Source organism: Monomorium pharaonis, chromosome 10, assembly GCF_013373865.1.
Source record: "Monomorium pharaonis isolate MP-MQ-018 chromosome 10, ASM1337386v2, whole genome shotgun sequence".
Classification (NCBI taxonomy): domain Eukaryota; kingdom Metazoa; phylum Arthropoda; class Insecta; order Hymenoptera; family Formicidae; genus Monomorium; species Monomorium pharaonis.
Window position 1 is genome coordinate 6,026,845 of NC_050476.1, and position 26,644 is coordinate 6,053,488.

General features: G+C 47.8%; 1 protein-coding gene across 4 annotated transcripts in view; it reads right to left on the bottom strand.

Moving 5' to 3' along the window:
• The window catches only part of LOC105832342 (dystroglycan), a 66,282-nt gene that overhangs the window by 4,191 nt on the left and 35,447 nt on the right, over nucleotides 1–26,644 (bottom strand). For 2 of the 4 annotated variants that reach the window (XM_012673185.3, XM_012673184.3), the window contains exons 2-14: nucleotides 6,548–6,918; nucleotides 5,457–5,669; nucleotides 4,616–4,744; nucleotides 4,268–4,396; nucleotides 3,744–4,073; nucleotides 3,551–3,625; nucleotides 2,710–3,135; nucleotides 1,871–2,424; nucleotides 1,600–1,795; nucleotides 1,374–1,541; nucleotides 1,046–1,288; nucleotides 782–971; nucleotides 28–708 (exon numbers count right to left, since the gene is read on the bottom strand). In XM_012673185.3, the coding sequence (XP_012528639.1) occupies nucleotides 28–708; nucleotides 782–971; nucleotides 1,046–1,288; nucleotides 1,374–1,541; nucleotides 1,600–1,795; nucleotides 1,871–2,424; nucleotides 2,710–3,135; nucleotides 3,551–3,625; nucleotides 3,744–4,073; nucleotides 4,268–4,396; nucleotides 4,616–4,744; nucleotides 5,457–5,669; nucleotides 6,548–6,871 (3,658 nt within the window). In that variant the 5' untranslated portion in view covers nucleotides 6,872–6,918. Of the gene's footprint in view, nucleotides 1–27; nucleotides 709–781; nucleotides 972–1,045; nucleotides 1,289–1,373; nucleotides 1,542–1,599; nucleotides 1,796–1,870; nucleotides 2,425–2,709; nucleotides 3,136–3,550; nucleotides 3,626–3,743; nucleotides 4,074–4,267; nucleotides 4,397–4,615; nucleotides 4,745–5,456; nucleotides 5,670–6,547; nucleotides 6,919–26,644 lie in introns of those variants that run through there. The other 2 variants (XM_028194006.2, XM_028194007.2) reach the window with 2 other exon arrangements.

Consider the following 26,644-nt stretch of genomic DNA (forward strand, 5'->3'; position numbering starts at 1 on the left):
GTTAATATACTGGGAAATAATAATTACCGGGATCCGGTTTCTCGTCCAGCTCGTCCTGAAAAATTACGGGAATTCCCTTGCTCCGGAAACTCTGTCGCTCGTCATCTTGCTCGCTGACACTCATTTTCCCGCTACGTCTTCGCTTGTGCAGCACGCATGCGATTATTCCCGCCAAGATTAGCATAGCGGCGATAATGACCGCCGGCAAAACGAAAGTAAGAAGGTAATCGTCGTGGAACGCTCCAACGGACGTCGAATCGTCCACTGGCGGCACATGGCTGTCTGGCGAATGAATGCCTGTTAATTCACCAAGGCAAATCCCCATCGGGATCACTGTGATCTGCTTTACCGGAAATTTCAGACCCATCACATCCAACACCTCGTCCGTCACGGACCGACGGTCGTTATCGCTCTTTACGAGCACGGATCGCAGTCTATTGACCTCCTCGTGAGCGCAATATGACGTAGGTAGAGTTTTGTTGTGCCACGTAATGACGGTACTGCCGTTCGAGATATTGTGTAGCAAAACAGCACTTGTGTCTCTGTCTCCATAGAGTTCGCACAGTTTCTCGATAAAATTACGCTTCTGAAGCGCCGAATACGCGAAAGAATTATAGGGAATATCCAGCGTCATCGAGAATTCCACCGTGTGCGCCATGGGAGGTGCCGCATGAACGACAACGACCAACCCATCTGTAGCACTTGCACCTACAGAATATTCATTTTTAAGTAATCAATTGTTATAAATGTACTTTTTTCTCTTTAGAACATGTTTTTTTACCTTCTTTATCAGTGACAACCAATTGATATTCCTTGCGACCAATGTCAGTGCTCATTGGCACGCCGTAAAATTCTTGATTCTTGCTATCAAATTGCAGCCAGTCATAAAGTGAAATGGGTTTTCGATCAATGGTAAGAAGTGACATCTTCATGTTACGCGACGATCCATCCTCGGCATCAAAGAATGTATCCTGTAAAAATAATATAGATAATTATCTACATTGTTAACATCAATAAAAATAATAAGAATTAATAAAACACATACTTCTGGCACTTTAAATACAAGCAACTGGCCGACTGTCGCATTAACATGATCGACTTGATTCCTCGGTACCGGCGGGAAATTAACTTTTGGTTCTTCGGTAGAGACTGGCGATATCTCGGGACGACTCGTATCCTCGCATTGCCCGATACCTTGATAATCGACACGCTTTACCCTTATTTCTGGCGCTAGAACTGCTCTTAGAGCAGACGACGGATCTCTGTCACCATTGCTATCGATGAGTACCTGATAATGCATACATAATTTTTTAACATAAATTTTTAAAATCTGCATATAAAAGGACAGAGATGATATTAACAAAATTACTTACGCGCCATAATTTATTTATATATTCTCTTGGACATTCACTACTTCTTGGAAGACTGTCGTTAGTCCATGTAAAAATGGCTTGGTCACGTTCGTTGTCGATAATGACGGAACGAACCGTGATATGTTGGGTATCACTGTCTCCGTAAAGTTCAGCCAAGCTTCGAATCACCTATAATCAAAATACAATTAGAGATCAATGAGAAACAAAGAAATTTATCAATACGCACCTTAAGTTCCCAGTCAACGTCTGTTGGAAATTCGTTTCGTTTGTCGAGGATCAGATTAATGCTGAATTCATGATTGACACTACGACTCAACTTGTGCTGCTGGACGTGAATATCGAGACTATCAGTGACGTTGGCACCGTTTCTATCCGTAGCAATCAGTTCGTAATTCCAAGTAGATATGTCATTTTCAAGAGGCCTGTTGAAAAAGTTTATTAATTAAAATGTATTTGTTTCATTCAAAAAATAAATATATCAGACAGCGCAAACTTACAGTCCATAGACTTCCTGGGTGCGTTGGTTGAACTGTAGCCAATGAGTTGTCTTGATAGGTGCGCCTTGCCATAAGTATAAGCTTAATTTCAAGTTCCTCGTATCACCATCTTCGAGATCGATAAAGGTGTCAGCCGGTATAACATAACTCAACGGCTTGCCAGCGGTCACCGGTATCTTCTTTAATCTCTTATCACGTCTCGGTGGGAAGTTAGCTTGGCCGTACTCGATGCTTTCCGTAGTCCGAACTGTCGTCGTTGTCTTAGTGGTTGTAGGTGCCGCGGTAGTAGTAGTGGTAGTAGTCGTAGTCGTGGTCGTGGTTGTGGTCGCGCTGGTAGTGGACGGTGTCGTGCTCGACGTCGTTGTGCGAAGATCCGACGTTGACAGCATCGTTGTTGTAGTCGTAGCTGTATCATTCGCTACGACTACAGGCACGATAGTAGACGCGCTAACATTTGTTACGACCACAGATGAAGGAGTGGTGGTATTAATATCCGTGACGATAATCGATGTTGGTACAGTAGTCGATTCTTTCATGGAAGTCGTAGTTTGTTCCTGTTAGGTGAGAAAAGATCGTACATTTAAAATGCACGAATCACTGCGTCGGAAAGAATTGGAATAGTAATTTCATATAATAGAAAATTTGCGCAATAATGTTAGAATATTTAAGCTGCTATTAACGTGCCGTTAAAAACGGACGATTATTTTGACCAGGACGATAACAATTCTCGTCTCAGCAAAGCGACAAATCGGCACGATATAGCGTACGAGGAAATTGCTGTGTATAGCGGCGTGAACTATTGCACAAATGAGAGAAGCGATAAAGCACGTAAGCATTACCTCTTCCATCGTGAAATTAGTAATACCGATGCCGATCTCCGTCTCGACTTTGTCGGAGACAATAGTCTGGGTAGCCGATGTACTAAAAGGCGGCAGAGTGGTTACAGGAAGAGGAGTCGTGGTGATATCCAAAGGAATAGTTGGTAAAACGGTAACAGGTTCAATGGGTTCCACAGGTCTCGTTCTCTCCGTCGACGACTCCTCGTCCGTGGTCTCCGATCGTGGAGACTCTGTCGATGGAGCTACAGCAGTGGAAATACTAGCTGTTGTTGTTATATCAGCTGATGTGACGGTCGTTGTGGTGCTACTAGGAGAAGTTACGGTCGTTGGCGCGGCTTGGATTGTAGTTGTAGTTGTCGACGTAGTGGTGGAGGTGGTTGTTGTTGTAGTTGTTGGTGATGATGTGGTAGGTTCAGTGGTTCTTGTCTGCGAAATCGTTAGTAGATGCGATGTATGGCATGAAGAACGAGTTGTTAGTTACGTTCGAAAGGAAAAAGAAGTTGTACAAGTACAGAATCAAGGTATTTAAGGTTTTTGTTTTGTGACTTTCGCGACGCAATTTGTACAGCACACTAAAATTCTAAAGAACGCATTTATGCACGGACGGAATATATAGTTTGCGAAAACGAAATAGAAGCCAGAGCGTTAAAATTCACAATACCTAGGAGCTAATTTAAACTCTTTAAGCGTAACGATTCCCCCGTAAGCGGTATGGCAAATGGCGAATGTGAGGAGCGCAGAAATAGGATTTTTTTTTACGAAGATCGCAGTAGAGCCATGGTATCCCGAAACGTTGTCCAAAGGAAATCGCAGTAGCGTTTGATTTCATAAAGACACTTACCGTGGTGGTAGTTTTATTTTCCACTTCACTTTGACTCATTCTCGGTATTATCTCTTGTTCGTCAATGTCTTCGCTCTGAAACAAATATAGATGAAAAATATTCGATCGTTCGCGATTATTTCTGAATCATCTCGCGTAATTCTTGTTAAAAATAACATGCTCGTGATTTATCACTACTACTGCTGCAACTCACCTTCCAATCGATCGTCTCCTCGCCGTGATGGTGTCTGTGTGGATGTTTCAAATCCGGCATATAAGTCGGTGGTACTCGGGAGTCCTCCTCATTATCATCCTCCTCGTTGTAATCGTAATCATCATCATAACCCTCGTAATCGTCCGCATCGCCGTAGTCGCCGGAACCGGCTTCTCGTCTGTTTCTCAGAAAAGGGTTCATGTCCGTCCTGACGCGCCACGACAACACGGGAAGCTGCAGAACTTCCGCTAGAGTACCATCCTTCGCCTGCTCGCGTAATTGTTTCACCAACTCTGTTTGATGCTTCCATAAGTGACCGTCGCAGCCAACCTATGAACGCGCATAGATCATACCCGGCTTTTCTTTTGCTTTACGAGCATTTTAAAAAAAATGAGATATCACAAAATCTAACTGATAAGAAAGAGCTGTAAGAGAGATATGAAATATCGCAATTACATTTTTGTACTCGCATACATTAAGTAATTGTTAATTAAAAACTATTAACCAAATATTTCGAATCTTACCTGCCACTGGATAGTAGTCAAATGGCTCTCTTTGTTGTGATGCCTAATGTTTCCCGGTCCGGTAAAAATTATGGAGGAATCCAGCGCGGTGGCGTCCTTAATGCTTTGAGAATGCATTGAGAATGCACTCTGAAGAACGTAAAAATAAAAATCTATATAAATTTTTGTATCTTAAAAAAAAAGAGGAGAAACTAAGTAGATTAGTGAGTCGTACAATTCTGTTATAAGCTTTCTTTATATAAACACGATTGTTTTTTCAATTCTGTAAAAAATAAACCGGATTGTTTTCCCAAAGGAATGTGACGGGAATTAAGCAATCAACTCCAAATAACACGACAGAATCAATACCGTGTGCATTCCCAAAAATCCCGCGAGGTTTTCAATGGCGTTCACTCTGATGGTAGGCGACAGCTGGTCCATCCGTGCGTCCATCAGAATCGTTAGGATCGTCTGGTCCTCTCCGTCGTCGCAATGCGTCTACAATTAGGATCGTGCTAATTTGATACACGCTCGTCGGTTTTCGGCTTACGCTTATCAGCACGCAAAAATTTCAGAGATCGAGATCGTCGACCAAACGCAGGGTATGTGCATAACTCCCGCGTTGAGGCGACGCGTTACGCGCGCAGCAACATCAATTGGCATCAATCAGTTGACGTGCGCGGCAGCAATTTCTTTACGACATTTAAACGCAACGTTAACGATGCGATATTGCAACAGACGCGGCGACGACTTCCCTTCCGACGGATTTATGTTACGATCTCACCCGAGGCCCCGTATTATAAATTCATCAAACGCGAATTTTATCGCGCGCAACTAAACTACGGGCTGAAAAATATACGGCAACCCGGAAAAATAGATACCTTTTTCACTCATACTTCACACTCGGAACAATTTCTCAAACACTATTTTATTCCCCTCTTTATCAGCGTCGCGCAGAAATGACACAGAAAGTTTTTCGCCGACAATTTAAACGTTCACCGAATGCTCGCCCGCCTTTTGTCTACGTCTTCTTGTCCTTAAAACTCTATTAATCATTAGTGAATGAAAGGCACGTACGACGGGGACCTGTTGTCCGACTCGGATAAGAAACTTGAAACGTCGCCAACGGTATGGTTTTCGCGGCTAAGGATTCTCTCGTTCGTTGCGCGCTTTCGTTTCGCCGAGTTAACGTTTATCGATGCGGCCTCACCTTGCCGTCCCTGTGCTTGAGTTCGTCCACCTTCTCGGTTACAACTTGCACGACGAATTGATCCTTGGCGGTGTCGCGATCCTTGCCGACAGCTATGACGGTCAGGTGATAATTGCCCAAGTCCTTCCTCGACGGCACGCCCAGGAGAGTGGAGGCAGCGTCGTCCCAGTGCATCCATCGCGGGAAACGGTCGCGATCTGCGGTCTCGCGTACCTAATGCGTTTTTAATGCGTGTAAAAACCCACATTCAACATTGCTGCCATTCCTCTCGGACGGTACAATTATTCGCGCCGTTCCTTTCTGCCCGGGCAGTATCGTGCGAACCTTTAAAATCGCCTTCGCACGAATGGAACAAGCGCGCTGTCCCGTTGCCCGAATAATCTCGAGGACAAAGGGAAGACTAGTAGGGCCATTCAACCTAAGAAGGATTTCCGGTGAGATTCGCTGGGAGAACGGCGGGGAACAAATTGAATCGCAAATATGGATTCAACGAGAGAGGCCCGCGTCGCGCCGCGCCGACAGGGACTCGAGAGGGAAGAAAATGACAGATGTGAGGACAAGCAAATCAATAGCGTTCAAGCATCAGCGGCAGGCATCGCTGATACTTGACGGCGCTACGAGGTTCGATAAATACGAAAGAAGGACGCTCTCAAGTGGTCTAAATCCGACGCTGCTTTTATCTTCGGCGAACACCGGATGGGAGAGTGTATATACAGTGTACACTTAAATAGGATTTCTTCCTCCTATTCCTCGTACAATAGATCTTTCAATGAGATGTTCGCGTGTAATTTGCTAAATACGGTCCGGTAAAATAATGCCGCATTCGTTCGTCGTGTGTTAACGGCAATTCCCTTTTCCTTTTTCTTTATCCGCAAAGACCCGAGAATTAAAGTTTCGGGATTGATACGAGAAACTTCCTGCGGAAGCCCACTTTCGAGCTTTAATTTAATTTAAAATTCGAGCGACGTAGGGCGGATACTTTTCTCATCGGGGACTCGTAGCGCAGAGCCGGGCCAGCGAGGTACAGTCTTCCGGTCACGTCGCAAGTTCGTGGCCGAGGAGGAATATAAGTCGCGCCGTCGAAGACTTACCTCGTAAAAATCCACGCTTCCCGAAAAAGCCTGACGAGGTATTTTCATTCTGAAGACGTGGCCGACGGGAACGACAGCGTCCTGGACGCCCCACGCCCTCTCGACCCGAGTGGCGTGCCTCCTGCCATCGCGGGACGGCGATCCGTGCTGCTCGGACCGACCGCGAGACGCGTGATGATTTATCAGGACGGGCCCGGCAGGCGCGTTGTCACTGTCGTTGTCCTCGCCGACATCGTCGAAGACCAGGTCGTCCTCCTGAAGGCTGAGGCCCCACGCCAGAGACAGCAGGAGCAGGACGCACGCGAGGATGTGAGGATGCTTCATGTTTCGGGGGTGCTGTCAGTCACTGATACCATACCATGCTGCTCCGCCTGCAACAGGTCAACACGACCCACGTCCGTTTCAGTCCGAGTCACGAACGAGATAGCCATCGAACGATGTCAGTGTCGTAATAATTAACGCGCGCGCGCGCGGTTTGATCCCGCGATGTGAAATCCCCCGATTGCTGAAACGGGGACGCGCGCCGCTAGTGAAACGAGATCATCGCGAGTCGAGCTCCCCCGACCCTTGAAATGCCGCGAGATCGAAAACGTGGCTTCACGTCCTTCGCCGTAAACTGAGATAAATTGATCATGCTCCTTCACCGCGTTCTCCGAGCCGCATTAGACGACACATGCGTTGACATCTTGTATCTTACGTAAAATAATCCTATCAACGCGCGACGCAATTTACGCGATAAAACAATTCGTCCGGGAATAATTTTGTTTCGCCAGGAACTACTACAATTTCCCGCTGTCTGAAGGGTGACGTTCGAAGGATCGATGATGCGCGAAATAAAATGCAGTCAGGCGTAAGCGGATCGAATAGAAGGGCGTATTGTATCGATCAGCGAACGTCAACAATCAGCCAGCTGATAATTGTGCACGCTCGTACATTCGACGCGTCTGTTTAGGTTCGGGTCCCAGAGAGACTAATGGAACATTTTCGTAATTGGAGAGGGGGGAAACGCGAGCGTATGCATGCATGCATCCAGTGATATTCACTGATAGCCAATAAACGCCTGGCCACTGCTCTTTTTATTTTCCTTTATCTCTCTCTCGTTTCGTCGAGCCAACGTTTCATTAATCGGCACGGCCGGACAATGAGGAGCCGACGGTTAAAGCCGCCAGATTTTCCCTCGCGACGGCGAACCGTCGATAAAGCCGGAGAGAGGGAGAGGGGGGGAATCCAGTTTTATCGAAACACCACTTTCATTCCCCTCGCGCATGTGTTTCGATCGCAAACGATCGATTCGCACTATATATATATTTCGACCCCAACATCTGCCGAAGCCGTTTCAGAAAAGGATGAATAAAATGGTTCGGGTAATGCTTCATGCGATTCTTCCTAATTGACGTCACCAAGAGCCACGCGATAAATCGAGCGAATTAATCAAAACGGGGACACTTGCCGATTACGGAGAATCGGACTCCCCGCCGCCGCCGTCGGTCCGTTTAATCGCGCGCGGAAGTTATGCACGTACTTATCGTCCGACTTACCGCGCCGCTTCGAGGATTGGCTCGTCGTGGCATGATAAGAGGAATTTCGATTAGAGCGCGCCTCCGAGGTCGCGGTGGAAATCGAATCGCGAAAATGGTATTTTCAGCCGACGGATAATTGAAATCAAACTTTAATACGGAAAGACGCGCGCGCGCGCGCGCGCGTGTGTGTGTGCCTCATACTTCTGGGAACGGTCGGAGAAGCAGCCGCTATTATTTTCGCGATTCAAGGATCGGGAAAGGTCCACGCGGGTTCCCATCAGTCACGTACCAGAGAGCTCGGGTCGCGCGGATTAATCGCGCCGATGGAAACGAGGGCAACGCGAAACGCTAAACTCATATCTCTCGCCGGAACACGAGCACGAAGACGGTCAACGGACCGCGAAGGTTGCGGCGTGTGTGGGTGTGGGTGTAAGACAATTGAGTTTCGCCCGCATTTACATGCGTTCGCACGGGGAACGAGACGTGACGTATATACGTGATGTATATAGCACAGCGAGCTCTCATTACCTCGTCGTACCTACGCCGCGTACTTCGTTAAAAGTGGCGGAAGGCCGGCGACGCCACAAAGGTAACCCTCCATGATTTTATAATAAATCTCTCCGAAGAAGTTCGCCGCGCGCGGCGAAACTATGGACTTACAGAACTGCGAACGGGAAAACTAGAGTACGAGCCGCCCGCGTTCTGCGGACGGCGACGGCGGTTGTCGGCGAGTTATTTATTTAACGCGTCGACTATCCTCGCGTCGCGTGACACGAATATTGAATCCCGATGTAGAAACGACGTGCCGTGATTTTTGCCAGAAGCATGCGGTCGACGCGTATACCTACACGTGCTGACTCTGGTCGCGGATCTCGTGGACGACCGCGTATCTGGTGACAAACAGTTTAAAGGCAAAATAAACGCGGAATGTGGAAGGAGGGGACGGGGTTTGGGGGGGGAAGCGTTTATCACAATAGGGATTGCAAAACGATCGCTCTCGTATGCGTCCACCCTCGCGACGCGCGAGTCCCCGCGCCGGACTTAATACGATTTCACGGTCGCAATTCACCGTGCAATGCGAGAGAACGAGGTATTTATCAAAGCTTAACGATCGAATATCGCAACGCCGATTGTTCGATTGTTCGAACGCGGGGCGCGTTGTTTTTGATTGTCCGGTGAACGCAATGTAATTCGTCTCATCTGACGCGCCTCCGGAGAATTCCACGCGGTTACGCTATTTAGATAATACACGCGTTAAACAATTATGCGTAAATATGTACTGCAATCGCGTTATACATTCGTGCTCTCTAAACATCAGAATCTGTGTACAAAGACAGCGAACAGTCTGTTATATTTATAATTACGGCATTCCGATCAGTGAGAGTCTCTCCCGCTCTTAACTGAAATCACTCACGGAAAAAAATATGTTGTTTTTTATCTTTGGTTTCAAAACAAAAATTTTAAAATGAGATTACACGAGTATTGCGTTAAATCAAAAAGATTTACTTGAACGAAGATTTATTTTAAGATTTTATATAGTTAAACGACGAAAATAATATTCTTGTTATTTATAAGAATAATTTTCTCGAATGGAAAGAAAAAAAATGCTGGATAGAAAATACTACGTTTTCAAATCGAAGATTATAATATTCTTAGAATAAAATTATCAAAATAATTATATTATAATCTTGAAACAACACTTATAGTATTGAAATAAAACTATAACATTTGGAAATTCAAGATTTCCAAATTCTTTTAAGAAAATCATATATTTTTGCTTATAAACAACGATCGCGTTAATTTGAATACATAAGTTTCAATTTGAGAGTAATTTTTTTTTCCATGCAGAGAGACAGTTAATAATCACTGACGATCACACAGTGATTACGAATGTAGCGCTGCGTAGGATTGTGGTGATTCAGATTTGGATAACGCGCCCAATGATAAGGACGAGGCGTCGTCGTCGTCGATCTATCGCGGATCCCGCGCGATTCGAGACGCGGTGACATTTCTCACGCTTTGACATTCGGCGCGTGTGTGTCCCGCGGCTTCGAGACTCGCGCCCGCATAATCATTCCTCCACGCGCTCGAAGACCTTGCCGCTCGCCGTTGCAGCAACAACAGCAGGTATGCGAGGCGCGTATGCATCTCGCTGCCGCCGCCGCCGCCGGCGCAACGCGAGACACGCGTACGACGAATGCGGGGAACATGTAGCCGATATAGACGCGCGCCGGGGGCGCCGAACGGGAAGTGCATAAGGAACGTGGAAATCGATAGCACCGGCAATCCTGAGTAGCGACCGCGTATTCCGACGACGTATATTCGGGCGTCGCGGCTCATTGAGCGCGCCCGACCTTAACACGTGTACCTTCGATTTGTCTGCCGATTTGTCGGTGACAACCGACGCAGTCGCGAAATCCCACGACGCGCGCGTCGCGTGCAGGCGTTATTAACAAGATGTTACGCGCTTCATTCATGTAATGCCGCCGACAAGTTCATTGATAACGTCGCCGCGCGCATTTTGTTTCCTTTCTCGAAAGCCGCTTATGCAAATCTCTCTCTCTGTCTCTCTCTCTCTCTCTTTCTCTCTCAGGAGTCAGCGACCTTAAATGGATTAATCGATGCTGTCCTACGCGAACGTATCGCTCCGGCGATGCTCCGGAGACGCGATACGAATCCCGCTTGTCGTGAACGGGAAGAGGAGCGCCGTTCGCCCTCGAGCGCGAAGATCGAGACGCGAGATGTGGGAAGAGTACGAAGTGGAACGTTCTCTCATCCAAATATGATAATGCTATACGATAATATTATTTATCGCAGCGAGCGACTCGGCCGAATCGCGGTGCAGAAGAAGATGTGCGTGAATAAACGAGCCTACGAGTTTACTTTACGCTGATAGTTATTTCTGAAAGTTTAAACATCGTCGTCAGAGGCCACGACGTACGTGTGTACGTGGAGGATGAAATTTTTAAAAGGCGCCGCGGAGCTTCGCGTGGATATCATCCGGTTCCCATGCGATCTAAATTTAAAGCGACAACGCGACGCCACCGTCGACCGCCGCCGCGTAGAATTTCCCTTCTCGCGTCAGATTCTTCCTCGCCGTATCTTCGAGAGACGTAAAATCGAAGGAGGAAAAAAAACCCCCTCCAACGCCGTGCGCGCGGGTTCAGATAGATACATTTCGAGTCTTCGAGAAACGATACCGGAGAGTATTGGGGGAGCTGGAAGAGCTGGAGAGGGAAAAAAAACAAACCAGCCTTGAGCGAGTAATCGGTGCGCGCAGCGAATAATGGTATGCGAGAGAGAGAGAGAGAGTGCATCGATACGCGCTCGGGACGAGCTCTAATTATAGATATCGTATCACTGGCGCATTTATCCGCGTTAGCAACGGTTCGTTGCGTAACGCATAACATCGTTATGCACGTGATTCACGCTCGCGAACAAGTCAATCGCGGTGGCAATCGGTCAATAATATCAATCGTCGTCACCGTCGGGTATCGCGCTTCTATCCGTTTTTTTTTTCTCCCCGGACCGAAGAGAAATTCCCCGCCGCAAAATGATCATAACTCTGGGCCGGGGAGTGGACGCGTCTTCCTAACGAGTTTCGAGACCTGTCCCCTCCACCCCTCCCCCCCCAACCCTCGAGTGCCGTCGCGATAACCGCTTTTCGTGGCTCGTGTACACAACGGGGCCAACGTTTACACAGCCTTTATTCTTCCAGATGTTGCTGCTGCTGGTGCAGCAGCCTCGGGAATAGGAGGCAAAAGACATCACCCTCCTTTGACTCGATGTTGAAAACAACATCCTGCTTTGGCGTTAATCACGTGGCGAGTCCCCTAGCAACAAGGTCGCGGATAACAGCCCGCGGCGGGCGAATATTTTATTAAACCGGAAATATAAAAACTGAAAATTTGTAATTCAAACTTCCGTCTATATTCGTGAATAGGAAGCGGATTAATAAATGAGCGCGTTTAAATAACTTTTAAATGAATAAGTAAATCCACATTTACGCGAGTATTTAATGGAGTTTATTAATGTATGCAAAATTTTCTATTTAACTCGTAAAGCTACTTCATCGCATTTGCAAACAAGTGCTGCAAAGCGCGATTTTACAACAAGCCACAAATTAAATTACTTTTCAAGCAAGAGAATTATGCCGAAATTTTAGATACTCAAGCGTAATAATAAGACAACCTGTGAAATTTTTAATAATATTTTGAGACGTTTGACCGTATACATCCTCGAAAAAAAAAAGAAACTGGCAGCGACACTCGCGTCGCCGATTTCTGCTAATCTCACGCTAATTCAGCGCGAATGCGCACGGCTTCGCGAGAAATATTTGCGTGCGCAGCTCGAATAAGGCGCGTCGGGGGGATCCCCTATCGCGGCGGCGACGATCTCGGCAAAGGAAAGTAACGCGATACGTCGCTTACCCAACTCTCGGTCCCTGCGTGTAAACCGTCGCGCGCCGAGAGGGACCTTAATTGCGCCGCACCTCGTAATTATGCACGGCTACATTGCACCCTATATTAGTTTACGCGGTGGATCAAATGCACGAATATTAGACGCTCGATCGCGCAATTCTACGGGGTAGGGGTGGGGAGAGCGCGACGTTGCAAAAACCGCGGGTTGTCCCGCGAAAGATGTATCTTGAGACTTTAATATCGCGCGAGGTCTCGCCACCAGTCGTGCGCGGAATTCCTTCGCGAGCCGACCCCCCTGCGGGCACCGAGTTCTCCGAATAGAACGACGAAAGGGTAGGATGAATTCTCGCGGAGATGCGGAAACTCAGGCCAAACAAAATATCCCGCGCGCTATACCTAGAGAGAGAGAAAATGGCTTTGGCAAAAGTTGACGACTCACGTCCGCGCGAGAAAAAGAGGACAAAGTGGGGAAAATCGTTGAGCGCCCGGAGTAAAAAGAAAAAAAAAGAAAAAGTTACATCGGGTTTTCGGTCGAGCGATTTTTCGCAGGTTCAAGTTGCACACAGTAAGAGGGATTAACATTTCATATGATTCTGTAGAAAACGAATCGTACGCGCGAAAAGCAGCATCCCGCGAGTCGCGCGGTCAAACTGGCCGTAACGAAAAATCCACGCGCGGCAATTACGTGTTACGTTCCATTACGCGGGAGCAACGAAATATCCGAGATCGAATTAATTTACTCGGGGAGGCCATTAATGAAAAATCACTAATGCGACTCCGCCGCCGGGAACGACGGATGAATTAAATCATAAAGTGGATTTAATAAAGCCCGGCCCGTACTTAGCTCGTTTCATAAACACTCAGGAGTTAACTCCTTGTCCCACGGGATAAGGTAAAACCATTCTGCACTCTCGGCCCGCTTAATGCAAAATACGACGGGACGCGCACACCGGTGGTCCGGCACCGAACAATGGCGGCAGGAAATACCGGGGCTTCCCCGGGAACACAGCTAAAAATTCTCGTAATCATATTGCTGGAATATACGTAATTAAATTAACGGGAGCGGAGAGAGAGAGAGATTTCGGTTATAGCTCAGAGATTCAATTCTCCAATTTTTCAATTTTACAATTTTGTCACGAATGAACGCGCGGAATGAACGGACGAAGTATTCAGCGTTACGACATTAAATAAAAACGTTATTAATCGTGGTATTATTAAATTATGTATTATACATAAAGAGAACGGACGACGTACGGATATTATCGATTCGGGGAAGCTGGAGGAGAGGCATGTCATTAACTTCTCGCAATATCCGTCAGATCCTTGACAGATAGCCCAGAGGATTATTTTAGGCGTGTCGGCAAAAGTTCCCTCAACCCGATTAAAGCCCCGTTGATAAAGCAATCGCGTGTTACCGCGTAATAGCAGAACAACCGACCGCTTGTATCGGACGACCTGTACTGCGCGCGGACATCCTGCGCTCGTTCTCGGCCCGGCTAAATTCGGCGCTCCGCCTCTCTCTCTCTCTCTCTTTGCATGGCGTAATAATAAATTAATAATGTACTACCCCTCCCCGCGTGTCGTGTTCCTCCTCCGGATTTTATGCCTCGGCAAAATCCGTAACACGTGAAACGAAAATTCATTACGCTCTTTATTGTGCGGCGGTTACGGCGACGGTAGGCAACAAATCGAATTACCACCACGCCCGAGGGCGAACGAATCGCGGCGATTCAAATATTGTACGGGAAGCAATAAAATATACACGGGTATATTTATATTACAGGCGGCGGACGTTCGCCGTTTTTTTTTTTTAATTTTTTATCCGCAGCTTCCCTTTGAATCTCCCGATTGTCGCCGGCGATTGTGATGGACGCAAAATGTATAGAGCCCCGAACGGATTTTGGACAAACGATCTTTGTTAACGTGCGTAACGAGAGAGTGATGGACGGGGATCCGTCGTCCCCATGTTACCAAAAAAAAAACCATCTCCCGAGTGGCTCTCTTGCACGCGAGGATGATACTCTCAAGCCGCCGCGGAGCAGCATCGTGGAGCGGTAAGGAGGGGATATTGAACCGGTTTTCCAATATGTAGGACGAAAATATTATACTTTCCGGATGTTGGACGAAATGAAAATCGAGCCCCCGGCGACATCGATGAATTTCTCGTGGCTGCAACACACCCGTCTCCCACCCCCACCCCCTCTCGCTCAGCAAACGTCGATGTGTAAGTCGGGGGAGGTGTCGAGGAAGGTTTGGTCCTTTTATATCTTCCCGACTGACTGGTCGTGAACTCGGATATTGACAGACTGCATTTGCATATATTCGCGCGAATCGAGGCTCTCGGGGGAGTAGACGGTGAGCATTACGCAAGCAAAACAGAAAAGAGGCAAGATAGAGAGGGAGAGGGGGAAAGTAAAAAGGCGAACGAACGTAACGAACATGGGAGTCTGAGGGAGAATCTTCTCTATTCTCGGAATAATTTTTAAGCCCTGGGATAAGATTCTATCCGCATAAATTAAGAGAACGCGGTGTTTGCGAATGCAGAGGAGCGTGTGGTTTTCGCGGAAATCTCTGGATCTCCTTCCCCGATCCCTCTTTAACGGAGCATATAATTTTTTTTCTCTTCCCGATAAAGCGCGACATAATGTTCCATGCGCCATTAATGCAAAGGAGAACACGGTAAAACGACGATACGCGTTAAATTGCAAATACAGTAGTTGTCGATTGTATGAATAAGAAGTCGATCGGAATTTCAAATTACTCTCGATAAAAAACTGCTCGCCTTTAACCTTGTAATAACGGCGTTCAATCTCTTGTAAATTGAAAAACCAGATTTTATCTTGGCGCACCAGCCGTATACCCGCTGCGGAAACCGAACTCGAATATGTGCAGCATAATTCTACAAGTTTCATAAAAATCTCACGTTATAATCCCGCGGTTAAGCAAATCGGACGAGCCCGTATGCGCTCGGTAAAATACGACGATAATTCCGTTCGAAATTCGCAAAGTTATAAACTCCGACGGGAGTTTATATAAAGCCCGGCGGATCATCGCCAACATCCGCGCGTGTAACGTGAAATATAGCAATAACCCCCGTGTTACACGAAACAAAGTAAATCAGACGTTAACCGAAGCGGCGTCGAGGTGCCACGGACGTTATCCCGTTCGCGTTACGGTCGATAAAAGTCGCAATAATTTTTGACGGATATATCGCGGGGAGTTTTTATCGAAGCCGCGCAAGGAAAGAAAAAAAAAAGAGGGGGAGGAGCCCAACCGGTTCCCGAAACGCAATTCCGTTCCGGAGGTCTTCTATCTCTCGGCGCGAATGGAACGGAAGGCGGGAAAGATGAGGAATCGTTGTCGAACCAATGTCGCACGCGCGAGCTGTGGGACATATCGGCTGGATAAACGTACAATCGTCCCTCCAGCGCTTACCGTTATTGCGAGATATTATGCAGTTTGGCCACGTGCTCGTTGCACCGGGACGGCGGAGACAAAAAAAGAGAGAAAGAGAGAGAGGAGGTCCGCCTGAACAAATTTCCTGCCGGCCGCGCGCGCACGAGCGGTACAGCGGTAAATGTCACGGCTTTATTTCTGCGCCGGCGGGCCCCATCGGGAGAGAAATATTTGCTTTGCCGCGAGCTCTCTATCGCGTACGAGTGCCGCGGATCTCCGCGGAACCAGATTGAGGCGCGCGATAACGCGAAACCCGACGCGGATCGCCACGCCGCGGTCGCGCCGCCGCGCGTCGGAACGACCGTGTAAATCGTAATTAACGCCGCGAAGATTAATCGACGGATGCGTTTTACTTAACGGCTTAATCTTCTTCCGTACGCGCGCGCGTCCGTCGTCGTGATTCATAAACCAATAAACCGGCGGCGGCCGGGGTAACCGTCGCTTAACACGGGGCTCTTTTACACGCCCGTTGCGCAATCTGCATTCGTTTAATATATCCTCCGTAGTTAATCATATTTCCAAGGACTTTCACTCGACGAGCTGAGCTGCCGCTGATTCATCGTGAAGAGAGAAAGAGAGAGAGGGAGACATTATGCTCTCGCGAAGCCATCGCGCATAGGTGGTCCGAAAGACGTGCGTCGAGACGTTGGACGTCTTCCCCCGTGAACGTCGAGGGCGTTCATCAACGTCCTCGAAACATCCTGAACGCTTCCCGATTTTTTTAGGGTTCGCTCGTCTTTGAGCTTCGAGCGCGGATGCCCCTCGTTTCTCTCGCGCGCTCTCCGCCTTCGGGAGAGCTGAGCCTTCAGTCGAGAAGACCTCCAGGTCGCGAAGGTTCGGGCCGCGTGATAACAACGGCGAGGGTGAACTTGGTGAATGGGGGGCATTGTGGGAGGCGCGCGGCCGTCGTTCTTTCTTTTACGCGTTTTATGTCGACTCGGCTGAAGTTTATGTTTACGAGAAGAAGAGTACGGGTGTCTGGTCCTTGCCGACGATTCGCTCCGCTCGCCGCTTCGTTCCCGTGCGGCCCTCTTCGATCCGCCTTCCTCGCTCGCTTTCGGCCTGCCGTCCTTTCCCTCCCCCTCCTCTCCTTTCGCCCTCTTCCGCCACCCTCGCGTTTCTCTCGCTCGCGTTTCATTCGGTACTTAGCGCGAGACTTTCTTTACCCGCCTTGCAATTTCCACCAGTTGTATTTCTTTCCATGGCACTCTTCGTTGTTCCATGCCGTTTTTCGTATTTCACTCGCACACGGTACGTTAAACGTCGTCGGTTTAGCCCGCGCTTTCGATATCAAATCGCGCGGCGCGCGATAACCTCGAAGGCCGGCTAACTGTTGGTAATTATCACTGGATGTCAAATAATTTGCGCGAGTTACGACCATCCATTATCACACGCGGGACGAAGATTGAGCGGTGATTAGCCACGAAAGCAAATGGCGCGTGAGGTAAATCGGACAGCTCCCGATAGAGCGGGCCCTTCATTCTTGCCGCGCGGACTAAATCTGTGACACGATGTCACTCGTTATTTATCGAGCGACGATTAATATTCGTTCCGGGGAATTGTTTATCGCGGGGAAGGTGCGGGAAGGTGGGAGCCGCCACTATATTCAAGACCGCTTGTGAAAATAGCACTGGCTATATACGCACGTTCGACGCGATGAAAATCGCAGATGAAAAGCGCGACGTCGTTGAAAAACTCGAAGTGCCATTGGAAAAAAAAAACGACCCGTCGCGAAAAACAAAATTAATGTCGCCATTGACGTTTGCGTTTGAATGGCCGTTTGTCGATCGGCGCGGCAGAGGCAATTTATTTACCGTGTCGTTATTAAGTTACGCGTATACAAGCGGGAATGCCGTTCAACGGGCCGCCCGCGTCTGCAACAGTGTTCTCGCGTTCGAAAAGTCCTAATAATAAACGTACGCGTGATCGCGTTGCCTCCCTCTGGCCTCTCTTCATCCCCCATTTTACGTTGCGTTAATTACTGACGAGCGACCGCCGGCGTGAATTAGCACTCGGCAATCGTACGCGCTCCGCTCGACGCTATTAATTCTCCGTCATCCTCGGCGTCCTCCTCCCGAACAAGTGCCATTATCGTCATCGTCGTCCCCGTCGTCGTTCACGTCCCCGTCGTCCGCGACGATCAAAATCCCGAAGATTAATACGAACGTATATAAACCGCGCGCTCCGTCGCTTTCGGGCCCGGGTGAGCGTCGTGCAATTAACGTAATTACCGCAGCGGGCCGTAATTACCGTTCAATCGGCCCCGGCACTCACCGCGGACAAACGGCCGCAGTGTTTCTTCTCGGAATCATCCCGATCTCGGGGCGCATGAAACGGCGGCGCATGCAGCGAGTCGCGCGCGATACAAACTCGATTTCCTCGGAGAGCCGGAGCTCCTCGCGCAGGCGGGCGTCTTAATGCAGGTCGCCGGCAAAAAAACTTGACGGAGGGACCCGGCCGGCCCAAGGGCCCCGACATGTGTTACGTGCTAATGCGCTGCTTTCACGAACAACTTCGTAACTTGAAATCTTATGCATCGCGAAGGGAGATGGGAAAAGGTAGCGGGAAGGGGAAAAAAAAAGATCGAGACGGACCCCGCCCGATCGTTTCGCACTTTCGCAGAAAAATGCGCCCTTCCCTTCTCCCCCTCTACCTTCTGCTCTCCCGCGATCGAGTCTCCGTTTCCCAGATTTAGCGCTCTCATTGTCGCGACATGGTAAAATATTATGATACCGCCTGACGCGCGAGCGTCACGACCAAATAAAAACCCGTCGGCCAATTTTGTCCACAAACAGAACGGTTGTTCGGTGACGCACGACGGTATCTATCCCGCGGCATTGAACACATTTCCCTGTGTGTGCGCGCGCGCGCGCGCGTGTATTGTGCGTCTGGGAAAGTCTGCGAGCGAAGGACAAGGTCTATTTGAGGAGGCTGGGTCGACGTGTACAACCGGGGACCGTGTCCTTTTCTCCATCTCGAAGGATTATCCAGGGCCTAGGGGCGTCCAATGTCCCTACCCATTTGTCGACCCTTTATGTGTCTCGTCAGTGATTCCTCTTTTCCTGTCTCCTCCATGCGGGCCCCGGCCGCTGGATATTCCTCTCACGGCCGCGCGTATACGAAGGGACTCCTCGCATAATATACGACATAATCTCATTTGCGTCGCGAGACACCGAGCGATCTTTCGGGATCGATTCATTACCCCGTATAGCCGCACCGACGACAGATTTAACATTCTTATCTCCTCTCTCTCTCTCTCCAAGGAATCCTGCCGATAGTTCACACTCCGTCGCGAGAATTAACATTAAATGCAGGCAATAAATATTGGGGTTCTAGCTTTATATTTACTCGTGTGATTTTTGTATACCTTTCGAGTTCGTTAAAATAAAATGTATTCGCGGCAACGGTCTCTGCACTGAGGAAAAACTTTTTGTTGCTAAAAAAAAAAAAGGAGGGATAGCTAAAAGAAAACGGTTACCATTACAAATTATTTGTTATTTGAAGAAATATTGTCTAAGATGCAAATCACATTTGTTCACTTAGAGTCGGTTGTTTCAGCTTCTTGGTAAATTTACCTATCAGGTAAATATAATGTTTGTCTTTATTTATTTAAGAGAAGAAATGAAGATAAACATATGCTTACCTGGTATATAAGTTTACCAAGAAGTTGGAACAACCGACCCTAAGAGTTCAATGGCAAATCAAAGAGTTACAACAGCAAATCAAACGTAACAAATTATTTGTTCTTACAACAAGTTATTTGCTGTCCCACATCAACGAATCATTTGCTACAGTTAGCTTCTGTCTTGTTAATTTAACAAAAATATTTCTCTCGGTGTGCAAAAACTGCGGTATCTTCGCAAAAATTGCGAGTCACTCGGCAGATGAAAGTCATATTTGCCGATCTAATATTTATTGAAAGAGAAGAGAGAAAGAGGGAGGGGGAAAAAAGTGTAACGCGCCCGGCGTACTTTACGAGCGCGCCGCCGAGCACGCCAATTATAGACGTTTGCGAAACGAGAGAGCTGCGGCCGTGCGCGCAGTTCGCGTGGAATGCGTTGCGGTATAATGCCGTTGGCCCGGCAATAGGCTTAATCAAGAGTAATAGAGCGTACGTCCACCTATTAATAGAGTAAGCACATATCTCGTGGCGTGTGCCGCCGAGCGCGATAACGCGATAATGCAAATCCTCCCCAAGCTTCGGCGGTCCTTCTTTCGCGCTGCGCGAAAAGCCTTTCCTCTAATCGCTCCCATTAGATGCTTCACGATTACACGCTGCACGTTCGCTAATTCTTGCGCGCGTAACGAGGCTGCGTAGAACCGTCAACTCCCACGCTCAATTCGCCCAGCGCAGAATTGCGTCTAGAGGGAGAAATTTTTCAAATTTATCAACCCATCAGTTTTAATTTACTCAATCTCCCCCCCCCCCCTCTCTCTCTCTGTCTCTTCTTGGACTTGGACTTCTCTCGGTCACTAACGAGGTGTTTCGGTAATTCCGTCACGATCGCAGCCTACGGGGAAATTTCTTCGGCGCGATATCCCTCGCATACGCCATCGCCCATCAATATCGTGATTCATTCGTTCCACCTCCTCCTCTTCCTCCTCCCGCGTCTATCCGGCCGTTTCCACCTTCGATGCACGCATAGCTGCGGTTGTTTTTATCGCCGTAAGCGATGACCTCATGTATGCAACGTCCCGCCGCGCGATTAGCCGAAGAGGAGTGTGACGCGAGCGGCGTCGGCGGCGGCAGCCGGTTCCCATCAAACCCCCCGAAAATAAATTCGTTCCCGGGCGTGTGTTATACGCGTTGCAACCGCGCCGCATGGCGCGTTGTTGAAAGCATTGGCGCGCCCGAGAGATCGACGCATCCGACCTTCCTAACTTCACGTCGTCGGGCTACGCCAAAATTGACGACGAGCGCTTGTCGCCGATCGTTCGCGGCGATGATGATCCCTCGCGACCCCGTTTCCCGCCACAAGTGCGCGTGACAACCTCGTCGACGATGGCGTCATCGCCCACCGCGGCTCTGTCATAAGTATTTTGGTAAACTTTTCGTGTTACGCGTAATGTCTCACGGGCGACGACGGTAAATCTCCCGTATCTCGCGCGCGCGCGCCCGTTGCTTTCTGTCGTCGAAATGCACAAGGTGCCCCGTAAATACTCGCGACCTCGTCCAAACGCATAAGACCGACCAGTGCAAACGCGGAGAAGAGAGATAGAGAGAGACTTGCATCGCGGAGATAAGAAACGCGATGCGGTGCGCGAAGGAGAAACGCGGGTAGAGGCAAAAGTGGGACGATCGTCGTGCATGTTGCAGAGAAACCGTACCCATATTTGATGCGGTCGCACGCGGTGGAAGGAAACCGGTGAAATTTTCACGAGAGCCGCGGTACCGATCGAACGCTGATGTATACTCCCCGGTTGCCGAGGCTGCGGCGGCGGTCCGGTTTCCGGTTGAGCAGCGTATCATTGTACGCTGAATTATCTAAAAGGCGAGGTTTCCCGATACCCGCGTGTCGAAATCCACCTCTCTCTCCGTTCGCGATACTTTGGACGGCGTCGGGAGACCGTTATTTATTTCCAGACGAGTAACGAAGGATGCTGCGGCGTCGCTTTTGAAAAGCGACTGGATCTCGCTCTTACCCCGGGAAAGACACTGTTTTGGAAGCTGCAAACGGGTCCCGCGGAGCAAGGAGCCTCTCGCGAAATTCACAAACTTTGACGACAATGAGAAATTGCAGGCGTTGCATAACGAAAAGAAAAAACATTAAGGCGCGAGAGCCATATTTCTTCGAGCTAACTCGCCGTCCGTCTCCCTTTTTCTTCCCGGTCGCTTTCTCTGTCGCATGGTATGAAATTGAGAAGCGTGATGGCGGGCGTAAACTACAGGTAGCACAATGCAGGGAATCACGTTACGGAAGGCATTGCCCCCTGGCCTGGCCAGTAGAAAAATCGACGTGCCGCGCTTGTTTATCGACATTGCGATGATATCTAGGAAATGGATGCGGATTTGACGCGGTGATTCAATTCTGAAACGAACGCGCGCTGAGAACCGTTTTAAAAACTCATTACGCGCTTCCCTGGGCTTTGGGTGTAAATCTGCTCTTCAACTAAATGTAGATTATCGCGCGAAATACATTTTTGATTAGATTACGGAAACTTTTGACGATAACGGACTCTCATGGCGTCTGGCCGATTTAACACGATGCGAATCGATACCGCCGGGGTATCAAGGGGGCGTAACGTTGTAGAAATCCAATAAATGCACGAGACATCGGTGTGCCGAATCGTTCTAACTGACGATATTTAATCACCGCCGGTGAACCGAGAGGCAGGTTTACGCACTAACAAACCTACCTTTCGAGCCTGCAGTACCGGGCCCTCCCGTATTTTCGATGCGCAACCCCATCGACCGGCTCCTATATGCGTGGAACACCACCTTTGTTCAGCCGTGGCATTTCGCGTGCGCGCGTATATACGTAATCGACGCGAAAGCGCCGGAAAAAATTTCAATGTATGAATGCATACCCTATTAACGATTTCTTTGTGGTCGTGCGCGCGCGTAGGTAAAACGCGCGTGGGTGAAATATTGGCGCGAGGCGTTGGTGGACAAGCGTAAAATGTAAGCGGTTACATAAAACGAAGGTGAGAGGAAGTAAAAAACCAATACGCTGGGACGATTATTGAGGCCTAGCTGTCAAATGTATGTGAAGAAAAGAAAAAGGCGCAAAATTAAATTAATACTTTGAGGATCGTCGATATCGTGTAATTAACGCAATGTCTGATTATCGTGCCTAATTTACCTTTCGCCTTTCTCATCAACCTACGTGCGTGAACTTTGTGAGAAATGATGATAAAGAGAAGGTAATTTCCACCTTCGTCGGCAGCGGAATGTATATCAGCCGCGCTGTCAGTTACTGTCAAAGAGATTGAGCGACAGCGCCTCAGGAATTTCTTCATTAACGTAAGCTGGTTGCGTCGAAATGTCGATACTCCCAATTTCACCCGCGTTGCCGGGACAGAATGCAAACATTAGCGTGCGGGATGCGAACCGCACGTGCAAAAGTCAAATTTGTAACTCTTTCCGAAATTCCGATCCTGAAAAACTACGACTAAATCTCCTGAAAATATTTAATGGCGACGCACCATGTTGGTATATCGTCTTAGGGTATTCTTTTGGGTTTCAAAAAATAAATTATTATATCTTCTGGCTATTATTCAATAACTTGAACTTTGAAAGAGAAAAAAAAAACAGATTAAAAATCCCAACTTTTCAATTTCTTTGATAAGAGAGAAGCTTCAAAGAAAGCAAAAAAAATATAATTTTTTTTAATTGCCGGTTTTTCTGCGAAATCAATATTTTAATTTCATTGTAGTTGGAACGAAAATTGTATTTATGCAGATTAAAAATTTATTGAATTGTTTGTGATCATTTTTTAATTTTCAATTATTAGTCAAACGGTATTTGGACACACCAGACAGATATGCAAATAATTACCTAAATATTTTTTTTAATTTTGAAAAAAATTGTAAAGAACATTCAAATAATAAAAAAAATAAATATACCACGTTTTAAATTTTTATAATATTCATTTTTTTATATTAAAAAAATTTTTCTCTACGTTTCGTAATAACTACGTGGTTCTAAAGAACACTTGTGTTCGTGACTCATTTATCATGAGTTTACTTTTCTTTACATGTTTATCCCATTATCACTAACGATAAGATTTCGTTAAACTTTAAAATATACGTGCCTTTACGAAGCGGTCGTCAATCTGCCGGAGTGAGTTAGAATTATGTTAATAGACTCGCTCTACATAGATGTATATAAACATCGCAGAAATGCCGCTTTAACATACATTCGCACGCATTCAACTCCTAAGCTCATTCATAACTTCGCGAACCGAGAGAAGTCCATTCATCGCATTCAGCGCGCACAATATTATTACATTCTCTCCGTTTCGTTTGTGAATCAATATACATTCTCGCCGTGCCGCTGTATCAAAAAATATTTCTCACAAACGATTCGCGAGAGGTCGATTGTCAGTTATCACTCGCGTTCCAGATCTAACGAAAAACCTTTTAACAATCAATTTCCGGTGCGGGATACGCAAACTCTTTTCTAATATTAAATAAAACGTTATTTTTTGCTCGTGGAATATTGAATAGCGAGCAAAACGTGATAAATTTAATTATAGATACTTAATAATATCGGAAAAATAAATTCGATACCCCCGTCTATCGCGTGCTACGCTGATTAGCGCGGACACGATGAGAAAGCTTTGCGCATCAATTGCAACGTAGCACGCTTAATTATCGGAATTCATCGATCATATAAACATCCGGTAGGATTACAGTCCGATAGAGTGACTTAACAAGCAATGCCAATATTTTGCTTGCAGAAAGATTTACGATTTTCAAGGAGCCCGCGCGCGCGCGCGAGGTCACGAGATATATTTATCGATCTTTGCGCAAGAATTATTGCCACCGCGCGACTCGCGGTACACGGGGAGCAAGAGAAATGGATTTCTAAGCGCCGTGATAATTGACTCTGATGTTCACCAACACCAGGACGTGCCGCGCGAAACGTTCGTTTCTTTTCGTTTTTTTTTTTATTCCTCCCTTTTCGGCAACGAATATAATAGCGATTGCGTCAGTTCGCGAGTTTCGATCGCGCGCGACCCGAGATTAAAAATAAACTCGGTCGCAAAAGTAGAAATTACTTCTGCCGTGCTTCCCGGACAGTCGCTGCTTGCTGCATGCAGCTTAAAAATCGAGGACAATCAGTCCGGCGGGGCTCATTGAAATTCCTGGAGGTCGTCCGGCTTGCCCGGGAGAGATGACAAGCTCCAGCGGGATCCGTAATAATCCCAGTAATCTGGCGGATCGGGAGCGATTCCGTCAAAGAATCTCTCGTCTCCCCGCCCCTCCCCCTACCCCCTCGTCGAAATTCGGACCGTTTCTCGGAGCGCACGCACAATCGCTCTTTTATAAATTTACTTTGAGCGTCTCTTTCTCTCTCTCTTTCTCGTATGTACAGCACGCGCAATCGCATGCTGTACGCTCGACATTTACCGTGGCTCGTTCGTGTGATTTAGGAGGGTGACGTAAAATACGAGCGGAGGCTCATGTTCGACGTGACGGATTTTCGAAAGGCGCACGGAAAGGAGGAAATAAGAGACGGCGGGATATATCCTCTTTCTTCTATCTCCCCTGATATCACGTGTACGTTTTTTACTCCGCAGGAACGTCCACCGGTTCTCTCTATCCAATTCCACGTTCCTTCTTATGTAAAATGTAAGCAGTTAAATTATATGTACTAGGTAAAACGCAAGTGTAAATAAATCTTGGGGGGCTCTGGCTAATTATCTCAGCTCGTTAAGCTATCGCGTAATACCCGTGCCTGTTGTGTACCCTTCAGCATTATCATGTCCGATAACGAGCTGCTCGTTTCTCGGTTGAAAAAACTTCGCCACCGGCGCGGAGAGAGGAGATTTTCCAATTTTAAGTTACGAAGCATATCCAACAATACCTCTCGGCCTCGGAGTGAAATGCTATCCGTAATCAACTCGTAATTTTACGCGCCGGGGGAACATCGTCGACGAATTACCGCGGAGAAAATAACATCCGTAGGGAGTCCGAATACTCGAATAAAACTCCTCGACGCTCCTCCTCTGGCAGAAGGTTTATCGCACGTACGGCGAGGGGGATATACGTGCATCTTCTTTCGTGTACGGCGCGAAGAAAAACAAGGTCGCCTTTGTGCGAGAGCGGAAGTCGGAATGAGGGAGGGCGAGGGGGCGAGGACTTCCTTCGGTGCCCTTGTCGATCTCCAGATACCGGACACGAGATGACACAGAAATGAGAACGAGCCGCAACAGATTACCGTGTTCCTTTGCATTCGTTAATTTTGCTCATTTGCTTCTTTCTTTTCTCACGGCGTGGTGCTCCGTCCCGCGGCAAATATAACACGACGCCAGCGCGACTCGGTGATAATATCCACCGCCGGGGCTTCGGTTGTGTATCCGCGGAGCGCGATAATGCTATTCAAATGTTTATCTCACGTAATATCTCGCGTAAGCCCGCCCCCCCCGTGTTTTACGCGCGCCCGGAGAACCCCGCGCGCGTTCTTCAACGCGATAAATACGAGTTACCGTAACGAAACCGCGTGGTAATCATTTGTCCGCCCCCGAGTACAACCACCGTCGACGCGGGGAAGTCCCGCCGGGCGAATCGGCGGAAATTTCGAGCGCACACGACGAAACCCTACACTCGCTCGCAGCGAGAGATAAACACGGCGGTCGGTCGCGCTCATAAACAATAATATCAATATTCCAGGTGCTATTTGATCATATTTTGATAAAGCGATTAAATTAACGCGATCACCGAAGCTACGCTATCCGCAAAACTCGCATATTAAACAGCGCCGTTCTTTTTAATAAATAAATTAATTATCGCGCGTGTTATTATTTTGATATCGTGTACGATATATTGATTATAAAGTGCGCGATGTTATTTATTGCCCGTCCCGTCTGAAGGAATATTCTATTCGTTAATCAATATCCGCGGCGGCAGTTTCCCGTCAAGAGCGGAAACTGGGACTTCGAAAAGAGGGTGACGGAGAAAGGGAGAACAAGGAAGATCGTGATGTGAAAGTAACGAACAGCGGGATTTGATGGTCGCATACAAACAAGCTGCTA